The 26,375-nt window shown below is 40.8% G+C and overlaps 3 protein-coding genes across 7 annotated transcripts in view; 1 reads left to right on the forward strand and 2 right to left on the reverse strand.

The window, feature by feature from the left end:
• LOC123775027 (urocanate hydratase) overlaps positions 1-720 on the reverse strand; it is a 30,658-nt gene extending 29,938 nt beyond the window's left edge. For all 3 annotated transcript variants that reach the window (XR_011226037.1, XM_069319386.1, XM_045769780.2), the window contains exon 1: positions 101-720. Coding sequence is in view for 2 of the 3 variants with exons in the window: in XM_069319386.1 (XP_069175487.1) it covers positions 101-277 (177 nt within the window). In the remaining variant the exon portion in view is untranslated. The remainder of the gene's footprint in view (positions 1-100) is intronic.
• A 6,370-nt stretch (positions 721-7,090) lies between these two features.
• Positions 7,091-26,375, forward strand: part of LOC123775032 (transmembrane protein 62) — a 197,772-nt gene continuing 178,487 nt past the window's right edge. Inside the window, exon 1 of the mRNA XM_069319389.1 lies at positions 7,091-7,146. The gene's annotated coding sequence lies outside the window, so the exon portion shown is untranslated. The remainder of the gene's footprint in view (positions 7,147-26,375) is intronic.
• Positions 12,761-26,375, reverse strand: part of Tsp (Thrombospondin) — a 110,410-nt gene continuing 96,795 nt past the window's right edge. For all 3 annotated transcript variants that reach the window (XM_045769785.2, XM_045769784.2, XM_045769783.2), the window contains 10 exons: positions 25,833-25,985; positions 25,478-25,690; positions 23,838-24,006; positions 22,919-23,096; positions 20,246-20,527; positions 19,501-19,622; positions 19,249-19,336; positions 16,820-17,003; positions 15,948-16,185; positions 12,761-15,038 (listed from right to left, as the gene is read on the reverse strand). In XM_045769785.2, coding sequence (XP_045625741.2) covers positions 14,944-15,038; positions 15,948-16,185; positions 16,820-17,003; positions 19,249-19,336; positions 19,501-19,622; positions 20,246-20,527; positions 22,919-23,096; positions 23,838-24,006; positions 25,478-25,690; positions 25,833-25,985 — 1,722 coding nt within the window. In that variant the 3' untranslated portion in view covers positions 12,761-14,943. The remainder of the gene's footprint in view (positions 15,039-15,947; positions 16,186-16,819; positions 17,004-19,248; positions 19,337-19,500; positions 19,623-20,245; positions 20,528-22,918; positions 23,097-23,837; positions 24,007-25,477; positions 25,691-25,832; positions 25,986-26,375) is intronic.

Here is a 26,375-nt window from a genome sequence, read left to right on the forward strand (position 1 = left end):
TGAGGCGCGAGGTGGGGGCGGCTAGATGAGGTTGTGAGGCGAGAGATGGGGGGCTAGGTGAGGACGGACGGACGGACACACAGGTGTGTGACTCACTCACCTGTTGTTGCTGCAGGGAGAGGTTGTGGGCCCTGATCGGGGCGTGAGGGACAGTGGGGTCCCTGGGCCGTGGGGGCGGCAGGGGGTCAAGGGGCAAACCGGCACACAGGTCAACCAAGGTCAACCTGGGCCGGTCACTGGCCACCTTGGCGGAGGTCAAGGTCGCCACGGCTGCCATCTTGGGCTGGGGGTCACCACCTTCACGATGTATAACTTGCTTGTGGGCGTCGTTGGTGTGGGGCGTCGCTGGTGTGGGGCTTCGTTGGTGTGAGGCGTCGCTGGTGTGGGGCGTCGCTGGTGTGGGGCGTCGCTGGTGTGGGGCGTCGCTGGTGTGGGGCGTCGCTGGTGAGTGGGACGTCGCACGCTCTCTAAAACCACAATCGTTAACAAATGAACGCACTAAAACAAAAAGTTAAAAGTCCAGCTTTGCTTTTAGACCAACTTGATAATAAAAATCGGCACCCACTGGCCCCAAAAAAAAAGTTTTCAGTTAAAACCTTCGAAACTAAGTTTCAAGTAAATGTTGTAACCCCTCTTTCAGGGGGATAGAGAAAGACGATAGATAATAAATGAGAGATTAATTTCTAAACAGAAGAGGTGACGCGCACGTCCTCTTCCAGGCTGATGGACCTCACTACTGAGGGTGGCAGGGCTGCCAGATCTAAATTGCTGAAAGTAGCGAGCTGACGGTCTAAAAGTAGCGAATCTGTAATAAGAGTAGCCCAATTTTTTTAGTGAATGATATGGGTTTCAAAGTAATATATTTTGATATATAGAGTACACTACACGATGTTAATTGTTTTATTAATATTATTTCTGCACATACACATATTATATATCTATCTATCTATATATATATATAGATATATAGTCAAAGCGTTCTTAGTGATATATATATATATATATATATATATATATATATATATATATATATATATATATATATATATATATATATATATATATATATATATATATATATATATATATATATATATATATATATATATATATATATATATATATATATATATATATATATATATATATATATATATATCACTAAGGTGATATATATCACCTCTTGCCGCCAGAGGTGGATAGTTCATTAAGCATCCCCTATTCAACCAGTGAGTGGTGGTTTATTGTGCACCCCGAACCCCGACCAGTTGTGTAAGCGGACCCCGACCAGTTGTGTAACTGCAAGCCTAGCATGAACGAACCGACAATAAACATACTTAAACTTGAAATGGACTTTAATGTTTTTCGGCAGCTTTATTTCCTTAGTTTCCGAGCTGTTTTCTTTACTGTGTATGTTGTAATAAACTATTCCTATATTTACAGTTGTTTCTCCCTGTGAAGATTATTAAACAATGGTGATTATAAGGGCGCGGAAGTTCAGCCTGGCCAGGGCCGCCAGCAGCCCTTGGGCCCGCCCCGGCAGCTCCCAGTCTTTAATTTGGCACCTTTGTGGCACCTTTGTGGGACCTTGGTATAAGGTTAACATGTATATATTCACTGGCTGCCTGTCCCCCCTACACAATGATCTATTATTACCTATTATTTTATCATTTAATTTAAATATTAAATAAAATAATGCATTTAATTATTATAGTAAGTACTTAATAATTTAATAATAAGTAGTAAGTACATAAAAATTATTAAAAAGTACAGTTTAGTCATAGGAAATTCCTAGATTGGAATTCACTACCAAATTTCAATATATCCAAGTATTTTTAGTGTGAAATGCTGTTATTATATGCATAAATTGTTGTTTTAATAATATTACGCTTAACCACATGGGCTGGACGGTAGAGCGATGGCCTCGTTTCCTACAGGTCCGCGTTCAATCCCTGACCGCCCAAAAGGTTGGGCAAAACTCCTTTCCCCCGTTCCATCCCAAATCCGTATCCTGATCCCTTCCGAGTGCTATATAGCCGTAATGGCTTGGCGCCTTCACTTGATAGTTCCCCCACCCCCCTGAATAATATTACGAGAGCAGTATTTACGGGTTATTCATGCCCGTGCCACCTCTTGGGTGGCTTAATCTTCATCAATCGAGAGCAGTACGTCCTAATCAGACGTTATATGATGATATCCTGAACAGTTGATAAATAAAAGTAATTGCGGAACTCCAGTTATCTAATTCTTATCATAAACGGTATAAAACCTTATCATAAGCCAAGGGATTTGTAGATCAGCGTTTAAAGGGAATTCGGAAGTAATAATAACACAGCTGATGCCATCTGTCGGCAGAAGAGAACACTATCAACTGGCTGGTCAACAGCGGCCATAAGATACAGCTTACGCCATCTGTTGACATCAAATTACACTTATAACAAATTACCCTACAAAATACAACTAACGCCATCTCTGTTTTTTCCAACGCACTATAAATAGCCGAACAGCAACCCATAAGGCGGGTTGTTGTGCTCGGGTAGGAGGTTCCAAGCTCCGCCCACAGATGGTATGGGGTGCATAATAAATGGCATAGATATTCTTGACATTCACACAACAGCCAATCACAGGAAGGGATCAGCTAAAGGCTCCATCCACTTAATAAATCATCTTTATTCAGCACACCATCCTTGCTTATGACATTCTGCTTCAACTTTAATCTACTTTAAAAGTGAAATGTTAAGTGTTTAAAAGTATCAATATAGTGATAATTAAATACTGCAGGATGTAACAGGTGTTACAGAAACATGGGCTATAGGCTACCTGACTTGTGACGTCATCAGTGGGGGTTGCCTCACACAAATAATATCGGCGATACAATGCCTCCGTCCTCTTATTGGTCTACATTATTCAGTTAGATGGAAATTTCTGTCTTGTATAAAACAGAAATTGTTATTCTTTTGTACAACAACACCAAGGTTATTGAGCAAAAGGACGTATTTCTTATTTTGCATTTTATTCATATAAGCGTTGGCATTCCCCGCAGCAGCCAATCACAGGAAGGTATTTGTTGGAAACTGTCTTCAACAAAAATTATTCCTAATGAACTCTAACAATAAATTCGTTTAATAAACGAGTATTTAGGGTCAAGCTACAGATGAACATTATAGGATAACGGTGTTTTAGCTTGCAGCTTCGTTAGACAGAATCCCTGGTCTTAATTTTAAAAATAAAGAACTAGAAAGCGTATTTCATTGCTAACTTTTCGAGAAATAAATCCCAGTCTCATATTTGCGTACATTTATGCATTAATTTTTTGGCTTAAGTTCTTATCATAATCCCTTTTGCAATCTCAACGCCATCTGGCTCGTATCTCGTATCTTCGTTACTTAGCCTCAAAACCTTACATTTGTTTTACATATCCTCAACAGTGGATAAAAAAAAAGTAATTGCAGAATTCTAGTTACTTAATACCAGCATGGTATGAAACCTTATTATAAGCTACCAGACGTATAGATCAGTGTTTAAAGTAATAATAATACATTATTATTAATGTAATAATATTATTAAAATAATAATAATACAGCTGATGCCATCTGTCGGCAGCTAAGAACACTATCAACTTTTTTTTTTTTTTTTCCTTTTTAGCAGGGATAATCCTGCGCGGGCCCTAAGCCTCTGGCTGGCCCACTAAGTGTTGCTTGTTTCTGTTTTACATGGGAGGAGTATGAGTATTCATGACTCGTATGGTCGCTTCAGTAAGATTTTGCCATATGTGTTTAACAACGTCCTCTGCTCCGTTGAATCTAAGGTGAAATCTTAACGGGTTTGTAACTGTGCACTGTGTTAGATAATGTTCCAGCGGTCTGTCGGGCATTTCTCCACAGTGTTGACATTTCCTCTCATCTTCCGGAACCTGTAAGCCCATTTCCCATGCACATGGGTATCCAAGCCTGATGCGATGTAAGTGCACTTCTGTTGTTCTACTGCCCCCTTTCATCAAACTAAGTGGTTCGTAGTTGGTTGAATTCTTGTACCAACCCGCAGATCCTGATGTTGCAACTGCTGTGGTGTGGTCACTGTACATCATTCGCATTGCCCTGTTTCGAATTACTTTCTTCATCTGGGATAGACTCTGTGGTATGTAAATGTCTACATTTCCCCCACTTATAACAAATTCCCCTACAAAATACAACCAACGCCATCTGTTACTTTTCCAACGCACTATAAATAGCCAAACAGCAACCCATAAGGCGGATTGTTGTGCTCGGGTAGGAAGTTCCAAGCTCCGCCCACAGATGGTATGGGGTGCATAATCAATGGCATATCATTGGTAGAAACTCTTTGTTGACATTCACGCAACAGCCAATCACAGGAAGGGATCAGCTATAGGTGCCATCCACTTAGTAAACCATCTTAGTTCAGCCCACCAATCCTGCTTATGGAATTCTGCTTCAACTTTAATTTTCTTAAAAAAAAGTGGTGTTAATTATATAAAGTGTTAATAAAGTGATAATTAAATATTGCAGGATATAACAGATGTTATATAAAAATGGGTTGGCTACCTAACTTGTGACGTTATTATTGGGGGTTGCCTTGACACAAATAATGATACACTGCTCTGTCCTCTTATTCCAGTAAATTATTCAGTTAGATGGAGATTTCTGTCAGGTGCAAAACAGAAATTGTTGTTCTTTTTCACAACAACCTTGTTGTTGTGCACAAGGACCTATTTCTTAGTTTAAATTTTATTCATAAAAGAGTGTTGGTATTCCCCGCAACAGCCAATCACTGGAAGGTATTTCTGGAAGCTCGGCCTCCTTATGGACGCAGCACATCGATCTAGCTCATGGCTCTCTGTTTTATCTCTTGTATATACAAACTATGACTTTTTCGATTACTGTTATAATTAATAATATGAGATATAAAAGTTTTTACACAAAATGGGTAAATTCTGCCATTAAATGGACTTTGTCTGGTATACATACAAACATACACCAATTTATTACCATCTTGAGATGATTTCGGGGCTTTTTAGTGTTCCCGCGGCCCGGTCCTCGACCAGGCCTCCACCCCCGGGAAGCAGCCCGTGACAGCTGACTAACACCCAGGTACCTATTTTACTGCTAGGTAACAGGGGCATAGGGTGAAAGAAACTCTGCCCATTGTTTCTTGCCGGCGCCCGGGATCGAACCCGGGACCACAGGATCACAAGTCCAGTGTGCTGTCCGCTCGGCCGACCGGCTCCCATTCATCCATTTTTAATTTCAAATGTAATGTATACTGTCTAGTTTTTTCCTCTCGCCATTACTTGATGCAATATTTGAAAGTTGTCTATTTACTTATCGATCTATCTATTATCTTGTATTTATATTTACAAGTTTCTGTGCTTGGAAGAAAACTCTGCATTGAATTGGGACTAATTTATTAAATAATATTATTTAGTATTAATTAATATTTACAATTATTATTAATTACAATTATTTATAGCTTAGTTACTTTCATGTAACTCGCAATCGTACATTCTTAACATTAATAGCCCAAATTAGCACATCTTGCTTTTAAATTAGCCCAAAAAGTAGCAAGTAGCGAAATTAAAAATTTGGGAGCGCGGGGCTCTCAAAAGTAGCCCAATTCGCTATTTGTAGCCCAATCTGGCAACACTGGAGGGTGGCGGGCTGGCATGGCTAGGCATCTCTTCTGGTCCCTCAGGCGATCACCACTACACTCATTTTCAGGCCAATTTTGGGGTGTTTAGCATTTATTCAGTAGTGTATTAAGCGCGGTTCTCCCTTGCGACAGTATCTAAGTCCATATCATCACCGAGGAGCCAATCATCTGCTACAATCTGTCCCCACCCTAAAATAGAAGACATTTGATTGGTCAACGGAAAGTCGTACCTCGCATGGCATTGGTCCTGACCAATCAGGCTGTGGATTGTATGTCAACTAGGTTCAATAATAACCAGTTCCACAATAAAAAAATTAGAGTTCGCGAGACAAGTTCCTGTTTTGTAAACAAGGTGACGTTCCATGAACAGGTTTGACTGTGCAGTTAGTTACTCCAGCTTCCCCCCACCACAGACACTTCTTATGTACACAACACGCACAAGCCCAGTGCAACACTTGCAGCACACGTATAGCACAAGCCCAGTGCAACACTTGCAGCACACGTATAGCACAAGCCTAGTGCAACACTTGTAGCACACACGTGTTTCACAAGCCTAGTGCAACACTTGTAGCACACACGTGTTTCACAAGCCTAGTGCAACACTTGTAGCACACACGTGTTTCACAAGCCCAGTGCAACACTTGTAGCACATACGTGTTTCACAAGCCCAGTGCAACACTTGTAGCACACGCGTGTTTCACAAGCTCAGTGTAACACTTGCAGCACACGTGTTGCACTAGGCTTAGGTAGGCAAATTTGCTTAACAGTCTGTATCTTAATGTTGCATCTTAACAACGAGTCAGGGTTGGCTTATTATTTGATTTGCATTGCACATGTTGCAATATGGTATTTAATTGGATGCAGTATGGTATTTAATAACAAGAGAGTCTGAGAAGATGATGAAGTAGTGGGTTTCCTGACCTAAAAATTGCTCTGTAAACGAGGAAGTTTGCAGGCAAATGATGTTTTTAAATAGGCTTCTGTCCCCACCTTTAATATGTTGCTAATCCTTTAAGTTACATATTGTTATCGTTGCATTCTGTGCATATTAATTATTTTGGAGCGACTATCAGTCCGTTGCATGTTTAGATAATAGTTATATATCATAATTGGAGTCAACCGTTGACGCTGATGCGGTGTTGCCAGATTGTAATTCCTCCTAGACTTGTGCTGAGGTCTTGGGCCGCAATTACTCGTGCCACTGTATATGTGATTAGAGGTGGTTTAGAAATAGTGTCAAGAAAAGATTGGTATCTTCTGCACTTGTCAATGTCCAGCTTTGATTTGTATAATTCTTTTCAGTACAGGTTGAGTTGTTTTGTTGACGAAGATTTGGCACCGTGTTGTTGGTAAACACAGGCCTCCTTCCTCCGCCAATTTGGTTCTTAAATTCAGTTGATGTTGTGATATCATAGTGGTGGGGGGCGGATCTCCCGGGCTGCTCTTAATTGCGTTATGCACCTTCTAAACTCAATTCAGGTTAGCTTTAACATATCAGGTTTGTTACTAATTATGAGCTATTGATGCGATAATTTTGTTGAGTATTTTTCACTATTATAATAGATTTGAGTCCAGAACTCAAACGTCCGTTTAAGGTCGTGCTAAGCTCTGATTACATCTCTTTTTTTGGGGTGGGGGGAGGAGAGTGGCGATAGCTGTTAGTTCTTGAGTGTATTGATATCGTTACTGCATTATCTGGAACGGCAATATGTGGGCACCCAGTGATATAACTTTTATACCTTATATATATAAATGTTTATATATAACTTTATAATATATAACTGTTATACTATATATATAATATAACTATTATATATACCAATTATCAGTATTGAGTAATCTGGGCTATTTAATGACGGGCATTTTATAAAGTAAATATTATACTTTTGTAATTTATTCTGCACTTGCTGTGAAATATATTACGTGTGAAATTTGTTTAGTGAGTATTTTCGTTATCCTAATTTTTCGTGTACATAATTTAGTGTCCTCAGTGTAGTACTGAGGTGGGCGCCGGTCCTTGTGTGGAGTAATATTATAGTATTATTATAGTGTCCTCAGTGTAGTACTGAGGTTGGCGCCGGTCCTTGTGTGGAGTAATATTATAGTATTATTATAGTGTCCTCAGTGTAGTACTGAGGTTGGCGCCGGTCCTTGTGTGGAGTAATATTATAGTATTATTATAGTGTCCTCAGTGTAGTACTGAGGTTGGCGCCGGTCCTTGTGTGGAGTAATATTATAGTATTATTATAGTGTCCTCAGTGTAGTACTGAGGTTGGCACCGGTCCTTGTGTGGAGTAATGGGAATACTTGTAGACAGCGGGTTTAGTTGCCAGTACTCTCAGAAATCTTTAATGTGACCAATGTTCTGAAACTGAGAACAATATCCAGATATTTTATTTCTGTAAGCAGAAAGTTGTTCTTGTAAACTGGATTACTGACACTCTTAAAGCTTTATGTGGACCAGGCATTAGAGTGTATTTAATAAGGTTTTTAATGTTTCATATTGACATAAACTGCAGGAAAATTAAAAATACAATAATTATGCTACTTTCTAATTACTTTTTTTGTGTGTATATAGGCAGGCAGGCAGGCAGGAGGGTTACTCAGTAGACAGAATATTAATATTCTTGCGAGGCAGGATCAAGTATAATATTAGGGGTTTACGGCTCATGCTCTGTGATATGGAAAATTTGTTTACTGAGAATTACATACACTATATAAATGTATTATTTTCCCTTGTAAATTGATGTAAATATGATCTTTATATTGTATATTATTTAATAAAGAAGAAACAAATCTGGGATCTACAAAATTTACTTTTAAATAATTATTTAATTAATTAAATTCCCTTCACCTATATTGTCTAATGCCAATTGCCTTTCTAGGTATGTGTGTGCATGCCACCTGCTCTGGTCAGTAAACCATTTTAATGTCGTACTAAGATGGTTAGGGCGAATTAGAACCATAAGAAACCTTCATGATTACGGTAAGTGCGTTCATTTTCTTATAATAATAATAATAATAATAATGAGAAAATCCACATTAGCTGTGGATGCTCAAGGCTATAAAGGAGTGTTCCGAGTTGTATTTGGGATGACAATCTCCTCATAAGACTGGTTTTGCCACTTGTGAAGGGTTACATACTTCCTTGGGGGTGTTCTTCTTTCGAACTGGTTTTTCAACATCGGGGAAGCACCCTGAAGATGCTTCGCCAGAGGCTTATGGTAGACGTAACGTTATCTGAAGGTAGTCAATTCCCGAGTAAGGTTAGGAAGAGGTCTAAAATATTTAGGGGAGGCCCAGGAGGCCACGAAGGACCGTCAATACAAGAAACTTAAGGCCAAACTAAGTTGTTTTGAGTCAGGGGATAAACTTATGGTGCTGAAGCCTCAGATGGAGGTTACTGCCATTATCTACAAACTCGATGGACCCTGTAGAGTCGTTGAGGGGTTAGGGGAGCTGACCTATCTGGAACAGTCTAGACAGGTGATCATTGTCCATTTCAGTAGACTAAAAAGGATCAGGGGGCGTAATCCTGCGACCTGTGCTATAGCTTGTGTTCCCATGGGTGAGAAAGATTCTGGTGGTAGGGAGTTGGCTAACCCTAGTCGATTGGGGAGATGATGTGTCAGAAAGACCAGCGTGATGAGGTTCAGCAGCTCATTGATGAATTCAACAACAAGTTTGGGGAAATTCCTACTTGAGTAGCACTGGACAAACTAATAAATGGTCGTATATAGTGGTAGTGCTGGACAAATTTACTAATGGTCGTATATAAAGGTAGCACTGTACAAGTCTATGTTAGTATTTAGAAAAAAAATAGCGCTGGGCAAATATACTTATGGTTGCATATAACGGCAGTGCTGGACAAATCTGACCTAACTGGTCCTGCTTGGGAACATATTGTATGGATTGAAGGTTATCAAACAAACTAGCTTTTCGTGGTTACATTTTATAACAGGACGATGTTGAAGTTACACTGGCTGAAGTGGCTGTTGGCCGATAACTTGTTTCAACAGGCATAACAAATAATATTTTTTAAAGAAATGGCTAACAAGGTTAAATAAACTAATACTTCTGAAAAAACTAACAATTATAACCAAGGTTAATTTTGTGAAGGGAAACTAAATTGGCCGAGTATAAAACTCTAATACAGTTATTAACAATATACAAGTATAAACAATCTTACACAGGTAATGAACTTAAAATATAATTATTAAAATTTGTATGACAAAGTTGAATGACGTATGAGGAGAAATCTTTCCGACTAAAAAATACACCACATGAAGCATAAAAACTAATATTTTTCATAGATGTATGGATGTTAAGAGTTATATAAACTTTGTACATGATTTACTTAATCGAAGTCAAGCTATCTTAGTCTTGAATGTGAACGAATTATTCCAGTTAAAACAGAATAGACAACTAATAAGCGAGTTGGTCACGTTGCCGACATATTAAATTGAGCATAATAATTAATTTCCTCTTTCATTAGTCAACAAAATAATCGCAATTCCAATTATCTGTAGATAAATTACATTTACTGATCATGAGGGTAAAGGGTGCGGCAATGTGCAACTCCGGTCAACAAGGTTTATGTAAAGTACAAATGGAACGATACGACATCTTTTAAGTAGCATTATTATATAATAAAATATTAAACAAGAGAGTCTGAGGATATAATGAAGTAGTAGGTGTCCTGACCTAAGAATTACCTCTGTAAACAAGGAAGTTTGCGTGCACTGTCGTTTATTATAGATTTTCGCTTCAAGCCAGAAGCAAGTTATAAAATGGGGGCTTGTCAGTTTTGGTCACCATATTATAGAATGGATATAACTTTACTTGAGCTTGTACATAGTATGATTGCAAAGTTAATCCTAGGAATTAGAAACCTACCACATGAAGAGAGATCAAGAACATTAGAATCAAGAAGCACTGCAGCAGACCTGTTGACCTATACTAAACGGGTTCCGTTAAAATCCAACTACTCGTTCCCATATATCTATCCATCTACTCATGAAACCTGATAAACTGTTTGTCTCAACAATACTACCTGGCAGCCCACTTAGCTTATCCACACCCCTCTATTTCTAAATCAGTATTTTCCTATCTCTCCTAAAATTAAATGTCACTTGCCCATTGTTGGGGGTTTCAACCCTTTCTGGCAGTTTCAGAACTGTTTACGGGGGCCCCAAGCCCACTTTAAGTCCTCAGTCATGCGTCCCCCTCTCCTTTTGACCTTCGTATTTTTAGCATGTGAAGATTAAAGACTTTGCAAGAGGTCTTCATTGGAAAGGTCCCCGATACCAGATATCGGTCTTGTCATCCTTATTTTGATTATCTGTGGTATATATTCATTCTGTAGTTTGGGAGCCTATGATTTGTACAGCATCACAGTTTGGTCTACCTATGACTGTATAGCATCACAGTTTGGTCTACCTATGACTGTATAGCATCACTGTTTGATTTACCTATGACTGTATAGCATCACTATTTGGTCTACCTCTAACTGTATAGTATCACAGTTCGGTCTACATATGACTGTATAGCATCACTGTTTGGTCTACCTATCACTGTATAGTATCACTGTCCTTCTCAAGGTTAACAAATCTGTATTCCTCAAAGCTAACGCGCACTTGCCACTTCTCTGTCCAGCACTAGAGTTTGTTTACATTCTCTAGAACTGCCAAGAGAAAGGGGAAACATAATTTAAATATACAAATGGATGAAAAGGTATTACAGGGGGAGGGGAGGGTGGGGGAAGGATGTTAATAGGGGTGCTAAATATAAAACACAAAATAGAACACGAAACAGTGAATACAACTTGTTTCGATTTAGAAGACATTTTCAAACTCTAAGTCTGCGAATAGTTGTGAACTCTGGGGTGGGAGTTGGTTGTTATAAAGGAAACCTGGTTTGCATCGTCCAAAAGGCAGTAGCAGTGCATATACTGTATAGCACTACAGATCCTTCAGCAATAATGTACACGCATTAGGAGAAATACCAACACTTAACTGAAAAAAAGTGTTAGAATACAACCATCCATAAACAGCATAATGCCTTTGACGCGCGCTGAAAATTTGTATCAAAACGTTTCTCATTTAATTAGTCATTTAATCTTGATAACTTAGGTGGAATCAGCGTGAAAAGTTAAAATTAACAGCGAGTTTTTGCATCTCACGAATAGCCTATGAACCGTGACTGACACATTGTAAACTTTTGTAAGGAGTGTGTATTTTCATTTTTTTGTCCTATAATTTGTAGAACTAGGGATTAGTAAAATTTGGACATTTATACTGGAATCTGTCTATAGTTGGTTACAATAGTGGAGATATTCTCAGTTTTGCCTAGCTGGGAGTATAATACTCATGAATATCTGGAGCCTAACTCTAGACAAAGTAAAGAGTGCATAACTGCAACATTTTAATATGTTTGTACACGGCTAGTTCACAGTGGTGTTTTGGGAAGTATTTATAAATTCATAAATTCACAGGCGAATAAAAACAAGACATACTCAAGATTTCTTTCATATTTCAAGACATTCTCAATCATTAAAATTGTCAATGCCTTGAAATATCGACGAAAGTTTAATTTTTTTGTTGTGCGAGTTTGCGTGTGTGTGTGTGTGTGTGTATATATATATATATATGTATTATATATATGTATATATATATATATATATATATATATATATATATATATATATATATATATATATATATATAAATGTTTGTCCAAAGTTGGAGGCGAGACGCTTGGAGCTACCCTCACGAAAATTTTGCAGGGTGAAGGGTCTGAGGTACGGGATGGACAAAGGGTGGTCGGCGTCGAGCCTCGTGTACCATTTCCATTTTGTGAAATGGCAAATTACACTAATTTCTAAAACTATGCGAAGCATTAGTTAAGTTACCTTAACACTTAATGCAGACAAGAGAACATGACATCTGTAAATATTAGTTGACTCTTAAGAACAAGTTTGTTGTACAGGAATCGGTTATGTGACTCCCATTCCTGCCGTGGTCTTTCCTTCACAGTGATCCTTCATGTAGCAATTTTCGCATACTATTTGCTGCGAATCTAGTTTCATTAATTGTTTTGTTGTATTTTAACTTGGTTTAAGATTCAGCTAATTGTTTACAAAAACTAAATTTTGCCATTTCTGAACAGTGTTTAAGGTAATTTAACTACTAGTTTTTTTTATATATATATTGAAAGAACATTGTAAATTTTGATAATTGTAATCATTTTAAATGATGACTGACAAATAATATTCGTGTGTACTGATAATGATGCATACTTATGTTGAAGCGTCGAATAAAAAGCTTGATCAAAAGCACGACTTTTGTTAATTTCGTTGGTGCCTTTTCACTCGGGAAGGAAGCTGAAAATGTAATGATCTAAATCTCATTTTACAGGTAAAAATGGTCATCCTCCGTTAGCCCAGTTTATCCTAGCATCCTCAGAGGCAAAGGGAAATTGAAAGTCAACAAATAATTTGGTATATAGTTGTTGTTGGGGTGCTAAGAGATTGATGTCGATGTCCTACTGCATTCTCATCGGTGAGCTCGAGCAGTGGGTGCTCATCAACCAGTGAGCTCGAGCAGTGGGTGCTCATCAACCAGTGAGCTCGAGCAGTGGGTGCTCATCAACCAGTGAGCTCGAGCAGTGGGTGCTCATCAACCAGTGAGCTCGAGCAGTGGGTGCTCATCAACCAGTGAGCTCGAGCAGTGGGTGCTCATCAACCAGTGAGCTCGAGCAGTGGGTGCTCATCAACCAGAGAGCTCGAGCAGTGGGTGCTCATCAACCAGTGAGCTCGAGCAGTGGGTGCTCATCAACCAGTGAGCTCGAGCAGTGGGTGCTCATCAACCAGTGAGCTCGAGCAGTGGGTGCTCATCAACCAGTGAGCTCGAGCAATGGGTGCTCATCAACCGGTGAGCTCGAGCAGTGGGTGCTCATCAACCAAGAGAACTCTTTTTAACACTTGCACGGACTATATATGATAGTGTTATAATCCCTCTGCCTCTCAGTATGCTAAACTGAACTTAGCAAAATACCTCAGGCCCATTATATATGTGAAATGTATTTTGGAAAGTCAATGTTTCAACTTCCCAAATGAAAAATAACCACAGAAATGTTAGGAAGGTTCGTGCCATATTCAGTGTCAAATAAAATTACACCTAATATAATTTAGACAAACCTAACCCTCAACTTGACAAATTCTCCCTTAGACAGAGGGTCAGACTTGCTGGGTTAAACTCACTGTTAATGATGCGATATGTCACCTCAAGCTATTTACACCTCTTATACCCTTAATGTACACGGGACCTTACACCTACATAAATATATTTTATTTGATATGATTATGAGATTTTTAAGCCCAAGCAAAAACCTAAATTTCCAGTTCAGTATAATCCATAATGTTGGTGTTTGGTCGCAATTTAACTCCAACAATGTCAATGTTAACTTGTATTTGACAGTTTCAATATTTCTCTTGATTAAAATTAGGAGATGTTGATGTGGCAATAGGCTTAGGACAACGTATGTCTCGTTATAATGTATGGTTCCGTACTGTTGAGGCTTGACATGCGCGCGTGTATGCATGGGGCTCACTGCGCGTGTGTATATGGGGCTCTGCAGTGTGTGCATGGGGCTCACTGCGCATGTAGGCATGGGGCTCACTGCGCGTGTGTGCATAGGGCTCACTGCGCATGTATGCATGGGGGCTCACTGCGCATGTAACCAAGAAGCCAGAATTGTTAAAAAAAAGTGAACCGGTCATTTTTATGCAGGATTCCTAAGAACCCAATTAATAGTATTTCTCAATCACAGAAGAATCTAAGTGCCTTTGTTCACACGTGGCAACCAATGGCAGTGTGTCGGAGCTTACCTCTCCATTGATGTTCCATTGACCTCACGATACTACAAAGCAATTTCACTATTTTCTCCTTAAGGCACTGAGCCTTTTAGATATATTTGTTTGCAGATATTAGATTATGAAGATATGTGCTATCATGAGCAGTTTTTCTCAAGAAGTATTTTTTCTCTCCTTAGGCAAAAACCATTTATCTGTACTAAGTCCACCATCGATTCCCAAGTTGAGAAGTCTTTATTATTTAACGCCATATTTGTTTTAGCAGATGCGGCTCTGGTTGCGTAAACACAAATTTCATTAACCTAACCAACGTCCCCTTTAAGTAGATTTAGTCCATTTTAAATATAAACTGTCGTTATAAGGACCCGTTCTCCTGAGGTTGTTGGACGCCTCGAGCGGCGGGTCTACAAGCCGTTGGGCACGGGTCTGCTGTTGTCGATGTCCACGAAACGCTGCAGCTCTGGAGTCAGCTGGTTGTAGATGGCCTCCGGCACTTGATCTGGGAAGGAATACACTTATCAGTGAAGGGGAAGCAATACCAGTCAATACTGACAGTGACGGAGACAGTAGCCGTGACACTGGCAGGGACAATAGGAGTGACACTGTCGCTATCACTGCTTCTCATGTATTGAATGAGTAACAAGTCGTAGCGCCTCAGGCCATTGTACTCTTATCTTCCTACTGATAATGAACCGTATATCCTTAGTCATCTAGGGTGACACAGCTGAAACTTGAAGTAACCATGGTTCGGTCATTTCTGGACCGAAGCCGTGTAAAGAACACCACATCAAGCCGTGGAAAGAAAGTTGTGGTGAAAGCCAATACATAAGGTAAGAATGTGAGATAAAAGGCGAGGAGGTAACACGTATATCATAGGCATTAATAGGAATACAGAAACCCGCAGAAAACCTAAAGGCGAAGAGAATAAGGTGAAAATAGAGACAAAGAAGATAGCAACAGGAGAGAAAGAAAAGAGCCCAGAGAGGCTAAAGCTAAGTCAGATAACCTTTATTAAGGTTAGAGCATTTTAGTATAAAGTGAGACAGGCAAGAGACAACAAAGCCAGGGCATGTTGTGTGGGATGGGTTTCGAATTATCATCCACGTTATTTGACTTAAGGTGTACATGATGCCTAGCCTAATTTACAACCATCCCATACGCAGAGTACACGGTGAAGCCTAGCACTCGAGACTGAGCGAATATGTGCTTAATACAAATACTTCACAAATGGCTCTAGATTTAAGTTCATATAGCAAACTCGCTTACTTTATCACGCTCTTAAACTCCTATGACTAACAAGAGCCCCTTGTTAAAGTTATGTCGGCTGGCTAAGCCTCATTTCAAACAATATAAATTGCATTGATGATGATGCGTAACCACCACCTCTGCAAAACATAACGTAACTAACCATTGCAGCGATAGACAAGATCTGACCAAATGATCATCTCCTGTGAGAAGCAGAATACGCCTAGACGACCGCCCTTCAGCTGGTTGTCGAAGATGTTGCCAGAATCGGCCACCATGTTTTCGCCCTCGAAGATACGAAGGCGGATGAGGCCGATCTTGGGTCGGTGAAGAAGCAGCCAGCGGTAAGCGGTCCTCTCCTTCCAGCCGACGTTGCGCGGGTCCTTCCATAGTAACTTCACCTGCAGGGGAGGGAGCAACGCTGCACAGTCAGCACACACACGCAAACAAGACAGGGATGGAATAATAGACAGAGGCGTCCACGGACAGGGAGAAGAAAAAAAAGGTCCATTTTCATTCACCCATGCTTCGTCTGTCCATTCCCAAATTATACCCGCCACCCAATGTCTCTGCTGTCCTTTCCTCCAATTAATATATATAACTCCATCCATCTTCTACCCATGCCATTTCCAGCCTTTCTTGACGAGGGATAAAGGCTAAAAGCATCGTAGATGATGGAGGAACTGTGGATTGATGGACCTAGAAAGCGTTCAGGAATGGGAAGAAAAAGAAATAGGAGGCAAACGTAAGATGAGTTGTCTCGACAAGCAGTTTATCACCTGCTCTGGTCTCATAGGGAAACTGGACTAATTCATTTCCTATGGTTACAACCTTATATTTAGACATTTAAATTAATTTCCCCTCTTCTCCCTCACCATGCTTCTACACTCCCATAGATACTCACGTGGACCAAAATAACCTCTACAGACACTGCACAGAAGTGCTTGCTTTAAACCCGTTCCAGTTATAGCTATCGCCTTCCTTCCCAGACTAAACCCAGAGTTCCTCATCTCCTTCCATCTGCCTTGCACGCACCTGGTCCTCAGTGTCGCCAGTGTGCCATAGAGAGTTCCTCATCATCTGTCCTGGCCCCGAGGAAGACTGCACCAACTTCAGTTGTATACCAGGCTCGGCCACAGCTCTGAATGGCGTCGCCTGCCAGTACGTCTGAGTGTTCTTTTTCCACATCACCGTGTAGAAGTTGGCATTGTCCTGGTAACTGTTAAAGGAGAAGTTTGTATATATTTCTTTACCATTTGTCAGGCAGAATACCTCATAAATTTGGTTAGAAGCTAGATTGAGCTAGATTGTTTACTTTATACAAAAATAAATAGGAGAATTGACTAGTGTATGCTTTCTGGCGACAATTGTATGTTGTTAAGAATTGCATATTGTTATTGTCGGCGCCGCTGGCTAATAAAAATGGTTTAGTGACTAGCAAGAAGCCTTGCATAATCGTCCTTTATTTACACGGTCTAGTGGTTATGAATGATATTGTTAAACTAAAAAATATATTTAAATTTTCACCAAGTGTTGAACAATTCAAGTATTAACCACTTCTGAAACTATTGATTAGTTTCACGTTTTCTCTAATCGTATAATTAATGATATTCAGCACTAAAGGCTGCTTAAGGACATGTGCTTCTTGACCAAACTGATCTTCGATTCACTAAGCGTCATGTATTTCTTCTTAAATGGCTGTCACGAAGGTTGTTATGAACTGTGTAAGAACATCCTTATGCAAGATTCAGCAAGATGTTCCTGCGACATTATTAGGGATTTTGTTATCGTTCACCTGCTTCTCAACAGAGGTCACTACTATTTTTCGTTTGACCAATCAGCATGAAGGTAACCTTGTCCATTTATCGTCTAGCAAATCACGTTGCCGGCTCAGCTGCACAATTCACAGGTCACATACATTTGTGAAATCGTAGCTCCCATCGATCGTCTTATTTCGTTACAAAAACAAAAAAAAATTATCTCTCAAATTGATTTTTTTTCTTCGCGTTCTATATTCAGCATCAACATTACAGGAAATATTATATTCATTACCTACGCAATTATAAGAGGGTCTGGACGGCTTTTCAGAAATTATATATATATATATATATATATATATATATATATATATATATATATATATATATATATAGATATATATATATATATATATATATATATATATATATATATATATATATATATATATATATATATATATATATATAAACCGTGTTTCTAGTGGTACCTCTGGGCTCTAGCACCATTGAGGTAGTCCTTGAAGAAAAGCTGAACGCCCTGAAGAGGATGGAGGGAAGAATAGGGGCTTTGGATGCCCACGATGCTTTGTACCTCCTCACAAGTGCCTGGCTTTGTCCAGGCTTGCCTATTTAATATATATATATATATATATATATATATATATATATATATATATATATATATATATATATATATGCGAACAAGCCTGAATGGTCCCCAGGACAATATGCAACTGAAAACTCACACCCCAGAAGTGACTCGAACCCATACTCCCAGGAGCAAAATACCAGTACATACCAGTTGCGTTTGCTCCTGGGAGTATGGGTTCGAGTCACTTCTGGGGTGTGAGTTTTCAGTTATATATATATATATAATTTTTTCTCGCTTAAACGAGATATATTAGTAGTAAACGATTTAAAATGCAGCTTCTGCCTTTCCTGATACAAAACATTAAATTTTCAACGTATCTAAGACATAAAATTAAATAATTATGGATAAAGCTAAGCTTTACAACTTCTTTCATGGTTTTTACAAGATAAAACGTATTTGTATCTACTAATTAACCACTGTAACATGTATTAATATATATGTTATGTAAATAATACTATTTTCAACAGTATCATCTTTACACAGTTACCACACTAACATGACGTGTCAATGAGAAAATACGAATTTTCTCAGTATCATCTTTATTAATTTAGGCTTCCTAATATTTATAATATTATGAATATTATTAGCGAATGTAGCATCTAAAAAAATATTAATTACTTTGAATACAGTAATGTACTTTTAAATTACTAAAAGTATTATATCACATTAAAATCTAAACTATACTCCAATAAAATACATACAGTATTTAATACGAGTTACGGACACTTATAGAGCGTATGTCGCTGTCTTGACGGGATCCAGCGACCAAGGTATTTTCAGTTCGTTGTTGTGTAGGCCAGAAAACGTAGCTTGTGTGCGGTTTACATAAAGCATTAGAGGGCCCTGGAGGTGCCCTGGAGGTGTCTTGGCGTGCAGCGGCGTTCTTAGGGAGATCGGCGTTTGTAAGGAGGTTGACTCGCGACGCAGCCGCTAACACGGCATTAAAAAGGAAAGGTTTCCTAAGAACTTTCATAATGGCTTCACGAATCCAAGTCCTCGTTAATAGGGCAATGTTCAACAAGAAGATTGACAAGTGTTTGAAGCTTACAAACCTGAATATGAAGCCCACGTAGTCATCGTCTATCTCTGTGTCCACGAAGAAGGTGCCCTCGAAGTCGACTCCGCCAAATCTATGGAAACCTGAAAGATATAATCAATCAACGTACTGTGTGAATTCCAATTTCTGAGTTGAATTATTTTGAATCGTTGTCTAGGTATTGTGCAGTTGAGGACAAAGATAGGAGTAATGCTAACATATCCAGGGGCGCCAAGATCAACTGGTATTGGCGCAGGGAAGCACTTACCTACAGCCAGGCCAGGGTCGGAGTTCATGGTCTGGACGATCTCTGCGCCCTTGTTGTAGATGACCCAGTTGGGGTCTATCTGAGAGTCTCCCTCGGGGTCCAGCACAACTGTCTGGTACGTTCTGGGAGAGGTACAGAGAGGGTGAGGTACAGTTCTGGGGTAGGTTGAGAGTACAGAAAGTCAGGTGAGGCACTGGAGGCTGCATAGAAGGGCAGGTAAAGTTCTGGGATATGTGTGAGGTACAGCAAGGCAGGTGCGGTTACGAGGGAGGTACGGTTGTAGGGGGGAAGTGTGAGGTACAGTTCTGGGGGAATGGTGGTACAGATGATCAGGTACGGTACACCCGCAGGAGCGGAGGGTGCTGCAGCCTATTATATGAAGTGTGTAAATGGAAGAGTTAACGGAAATTTAAGCACATCATTTTGGTATCTTTTCCTCTCGATTCTGTTTCCTTTTTCTTATACTAACCTTCCTATTTACCCTTCCTCTTACAATCTCTATACCTTTCCTCTATTTTTATCCCATTCTCTGCTCACCTCCTTTTATATCTTCATTTTCCGTCCATCTTGTCCCTTCTATTTCCCTCTGTCTGTCAACTTTTTAAGTTTTCTCTCCACTTTGTTTTCTCTTTCCATCTCTCCGTTCCTAGCAACACTAACTTCTCTTCCATCTTTCTACTCTCCCTCTGACTTGCACGTACCTTTCATCTGTTTATTACTCCTGCCTCCTCCACCCCAACCTTACCTGAAGTCAGTTGCGTAGATCTTGGAGTTATTGGGGCAGTTATCTTGGTAGTCGGGGACGTCGTCGTCATCTGTGTCACCCTCGCAGATGTCGCCCATGCCGTTGCCGTTGGAATCGCGCTGGTCGGGGTTATAGACGAGCCAGCAGTTGTCTCTGTTGTTGGGGATGCCATCGTTGTCAGCATCGAGGTCGCACTCGTCGCCGCGTCCGTCGTCGTCTGCGTCGTGCTGGTTGCTGTTGGGCGTATCGGGGCAGTTGTCCATGTCGTCGTTGACGCCATCGCTGTTATGTTGAGAGGGGTGACTTTAATACAGACAAGATAAAATGGAGGGAAGGTCTCAAGACGTGGACGGGTGGGGTGGAGGAGGGCTTGACAACAGGAAAATCAGACGACTTCGGGAACATATGGACGTTATGGACACGGAGACCAGTCAGTCATACGGAGAAGATAAACATAATCGTATAATGAAAGGTGTTGTGATAATTGTCAATATTGTCCTCGAGAGATGCAACAAACTGTAAATAATTATGAGAAAGTTCTAAGCCAGCATGGCTGGGTTGCATCATTCAAAATCAGAGTCAACTGCTTATACATTACTCAAGATGTCTACGACACCAGAATGTCTGTAGAATAGTTAAAATCTGGCCAAAGAAGAGCTTCAAAATAGGTTTAATTTCATTTAAATTGGATAATAATAATAAAAAAAGTGTGAATAAATGTCTCCCATTTTGGAAAATGGGGTCTACCGGAATTTCACATTACAAATTTGGGTAAAGCATCGAAGATTTTCTGGTACCTATGGTGAGCCCCATTCTTGTACATTCTTACAAGAATGATTGATTGACTGATTGATAAAGATTAAGCCACCCAAGAGGTGGCACGGGCATGAATAGTCCGTAAACTACAAGAATGTAAGAACTCTTGTAAATATAGCTAGGTGGAGACCTTCCCAGCCCTGCAGTCGACACCACACCTGCGCTCATCCACTACGGGCTCACCATAGCCCGTGCTACTTGGGACTTTTTGTTCCAGGTAGCGAATCTTAAACAACAACAATAACCTACGCTCATCCCCCCGTGTCATGTTCCAGCCCGTCCTCCTAAGGTTTCCCAACGTCAAGAAATTGTTGTACTAAAGTGCCCCCTTATCTTAACCTACCAGAGGACCCAAAACAGAAAACGGGACAGTATGTCAAATTCGCCAACCGCTACCATTTTCTAATACGACACTTTCTGGCCTTAGATATAAAGTATACGTCAAAGTGGGACGTTCTATTAGGAGGACGGGTTGCATGTTCATGCTGGGCATGCCGATATTATCTTCAGCCTCTCCTCCACTCCATCCTTCGTCTTGATCTACAGAGGAACAAAGAAAACGTGAAGACGCTTACGACGAAAGCGGCGACATCAACACAAGTAAATCAGGCCCATATATGTATTTATATTCCTTCTTCCCTATATCTTGATGTCGAGCTCACCACAGTTAACTACATCTCAGCACCATCACCGCCTGCATCACCACCATCACCACCTGCATCTGCACCATCACCACCTGCATCACCACCATCACCACCTGCATCTGCACCATCACCACCTGCATCACCACCATCACCACCTGCATCACCACCATCACCACCTGCATCTGCACCATCACCACCTGCATCACCACCATCACCACCTGCATCTGCACCATCACCACCTGCATCTGCACCATCACCATCACCACCTGCATCTGCACCATCACCACCTGCATCTGCACCATCACCATCACCACCTGCATCTGCACCATCACCACCTGCACCATCACCACCTGCATCTGCACCATCACCACCATCACCACCTGCATCTGCACCATCACCACCTGCATCTGCACCATCACCACCATCACCACCTGCATCAGCACCATCACCACCTGCATCTGCACCATCACCACCTGCATCTGCACCATCACCACCTGCACCATCACCACCTGCATCACCACCATCACCACCTGCATCAGCACCATCACCACCTGCATCAGCACCATCACCACCTGCATCTGCACCATCACCACCTGCATCAGCACCATCACCAGCTGCATCAGCACCATCACCAGCTGCATCTGCACCATCACCACCTGCATCTGCACCATCACCACCTGCATCTGCACCATCACCACCTGCATCACCACCATCACCACCTGCATCAGCACCATCACCACCTGCATCTGCACCATCACCACCTGCATGAGAACTATTATCACCACATCCATTACCAACACCACCATCCCATACTAAAATGAAATTACCTATAGTAACTATAGGGTCGAAAGTACAAATATGTCGTGATGGACCACCAGAAAATAGACATTTGTAGTATTGAATTTGGACAAACCGGAAAAGTTTTTATATTGGATGCTAATAAAACCTTACCTAACTATCTTGGGCATAATACACGCTATCTGAGGCCTAATATAGCACACATATATATGTGCTATACTAAGCTTAGGAATATTTTAGTTTGGTATTTAGCTTTGTTTTCTGGGCTCTATAAAAAAAGTACAAAAAAGTGGCTTACTAGGCTTCACCACTACTGCATATTGGATACGACCAACAACAACATGGCTACAAAAAAGGTACTATCTAACCAGGAGGATGGGTTGACATATCTATAGACGTGTATAATAAAGCTTACGAGTCAATGTCGCCTTCTGAGTCGCAGGCGTCGCCCACCAGGTCCTTGTCCATGTCCTCCTGGTGCGGGTTGCGGATATCGGGGCAGTTGTCGCAGGCGTCCCCCAGCCCGTCGCGGTCCGTGTCCTGCTGGTCTGAGTTGGGTGTCCGCGGGCAGTTGTCCTGACGGTTGGGGACACCTGTAGCGAGGGAACCACCGAAGGGCTGAGTGACCTTATTGCTCCACACAAACATAATGGGTAATCAAAGGACGCGTCCTGACACCGTCCTCAAAACGCGTTACCGCGCAGCTCGCTTAATACGCCCGGGATTATCTTATCACTATGGCTCCTGGTCTGAATTGTAATTTGAAATATTATACTGTTTCATAATTGTTTATGAGGCTCACACTGTGATGGTCACATTAATGAGGGTCACACTGTGATGAGAGTCACATATTGTAATGAGGGTTACATAGTATTACGGTGTACTCTGATTAGCATGTATTACCAGGTCATATTCACGAAGGAAATGTACTAAGGTCATACTCACGAAGAGAACATGTATTGGCTGGTCATATTCGTCAAGACAGCAGTGTACTAAGGTCACCGTCATGAAAAGATCATGATAGTTTTCATTAAGAGGCCATGTTCTAAGGTCACATTCACCAAGAGACCATGCACTACCAGGTCATATACATCAAGAGAGCCATGTATTAAGGTCATATTTAAGGAGATCATGTACTAACAGGTCATATTAATCAAGAGATCATGAGATCACTAGCGTCATATTTGCGAAGAGAACATGTACTACCAGGACATATCCACCGACAGCCTGTAGTACCAAGGTCACATTCACCAAGAGAACGTGTACGACCAGGTCATATTCATCGAGAGAGGCTGTGCTATCTAGTTTGTCAGCAATATCGGGGTCACACTCACCGTCATTGTCCATATCGGGATCACAAGCATCGCCAATGCCATCCTTATCATTGTCCTCTTGGTCGAGGTTGGGGATGGTGGGGCAGTTGTCGCAGGCGTCACCCTGTTTGTCGGCTCCGTCGGGGTCTGTGTCGGCCTGGTCGGGGTTGGGCACCAGCGGGCAGTTATCCTGGATAGAAAGAAAGAAAGGGGGTGTGAGACAAGAGAAAGCGGGTGTGCGCACCAGAAGAGAACAAGATGAGAGGGAGGGACGGCTTCCAGAGGTCCAAGACCGAGCCCTAAAGCTGAAGATGTTGTTGTTGTTTTAGATTCAGCTACTCGGAACTAAAAGTTCCAAGTAGCACGGGCTATGGTGAGCCCGTAGAGGACTTACCTGGCACAGGAGCGGGGAATAGTTGATTACCACTGGTAGATTTACCACTTAGCGAATGATGTTTGTGTCTCTTCGGATTTTACATATTTTTTTTCCAGTATTGACTTAAGTTGCGTTGTAGGCGTTTTGTAGGCATGGAAGCCATGTGTGCTTTTAGTAATAATATATCTCTAGTATGTATTAATGTTTATTATGTGCCCCATACTCATCCTGTGAGTGGTAGTTTATTGCGCACTCTATACTCATCCTGTGAGCAGTAGTTTATTGCGCACTCTATACTCATCCTGTGAGCGGTAGCGCAAAAAGGATTACAGATGGCACAAAAGATCTTAATCAGACCTCAAAGGAGATTATTACATTAACAATTACATCTAACCTGCACACCTCATAATTATAATGTCAGCTAGACATTATATAAATGTATATATATATATATATATATATATATATATATATATATATATATATATATATATATATATATATATATATATATATATATATGTCGTACCTAGTAGCCAGAATGCACTTCTGAGCCTACTATGCAAGGCCCGATTTGCCTAATAAGCCAAGTTTTCCTGAATTAATATATTTTCTCTAATTTTTTTCTTATGAAATGATAAAGCTACCCATTTCATTATGTATGAGGTCAATTTTTTGTTATTGGAATTAAAATTAACGTAGATATATGACCGAACCTAACCAACCCTACCTAACCTAACCTAACCTATCTCTATAGGTTAGGTTCGGTTAGGTAGCCGAAAAAGTTAGGTTAGGTTAGGTTAGGTAGGTTAGGTAGTCGAAAAACAATTATTTCATGAAAATTTGGCTTATTAGGCAAATCGGGCCTTGCATAGTAGGCTGAGAAGTGTGTTCTGGCTACTAGGTACGACATATATATATATATATATATATATATATATATATATATATATATATATATATATATATATATATATATATATATATATATATATATATATATATATATACGTGACTACTGTGAAGAGCGACCCCAATTGTATATAGATAACTACTTTGGAAGTGACCAGTGTGTATATACATATAACTACTGTGGACAGAGACAGGTGTATATACTGTATATAACTACTGTGAAAGTGACCCCCAAGTGTACATACATAACTACAGTAAACTGGGACTTCGAAGTCTAGCTGCAGGAATACTGTAAAAAGCGATTCAGGTTATGGATTAAATTCTTAAAATAATACAATTAAGAATGAAACCTGATCATGAGGCTCGAACTCACGGGACTGTTGGGAATGCCGTCGTTGTCGGCGTCGACGTCGCAGGCGTCACCGATGTTGTCGTTGTCGGAGTCCTCTTGACCGGAGTTGGGTGTGGAGACGCAGTTATCCTGGCGGCAGTGGGGGTCGGCGCACCCCAGGTCGTAGTCCGGCCACCTGTCCAGATCTCTGTCCGGCGCGCAGTGCTGGCCGTCGCCAGCCCATCCGACGTGACACTGTGGAGCAAGTGGGGCTATATATGCCTGCTGCTACACCTGCTGGTACTGATACTCGCTCAACACTCATCTTACTCAACACTCACCTTACTCAACACTCATCTTACACACGCAACACTCACCTTACACGCTCAACACTCACCTGGCAGGTGTAGCTCATGAGACCGAAGGGCCTGACACAATCGGCGTTGACATCGCACTGCTTCCCATCGGGACAGAGGCCGGGCCGGTTGTGGCAGCCGAGGCTCTGGTTGCCGGAGAAGCCGGCCAGGCAATCCCCGCAGTAGTACGACCCCTGTGTGAGTACAGCGGGGGTACAGTGCCAACGGAGGTACAGTGTGGGGTACTATAGTGATGGGGTAGTACAGTAATGTGGAGGCGTAAATGGGGAAGTGATGTGGAGACGGACATCGTGCACAATTTAAAATGTAGATAGCGCCTAATAGACTGGGGAATCCGTACACCAGTTGACTGACGGTTGAGAGGCGGGACCAAAGAGCCGAAGCTTAACCTCCGCAAGTACAACTTAATGTGGACAGCCAAGTATACCCACCACCATCCACTGAACTGATGTGGTACAGTGGTGATGTAATACAATGGTATAGGGTACGATGATGTGATGGTGATACAGTAATATAATGCATAGTAATATAGTGAACAGTGAAGACTGTTCACTATATTACTA

Source organism: Procambarus clarkii, chromosome 92 (genome assembly GCF_040958095.1).
Source record: "Procambarus clarkii isolate CNS0578487 chromosome 92, FALCON_Pclarkii_2.0, whole genome shotgun sequence".
NCBI classification, from domain to species: domain Eukaryota; kingdom Metazoa; phylum Arthropoda; class Malacostraca; order Decapoda; family Cambaridae; genus Procambarus; species Procambarus clarkii.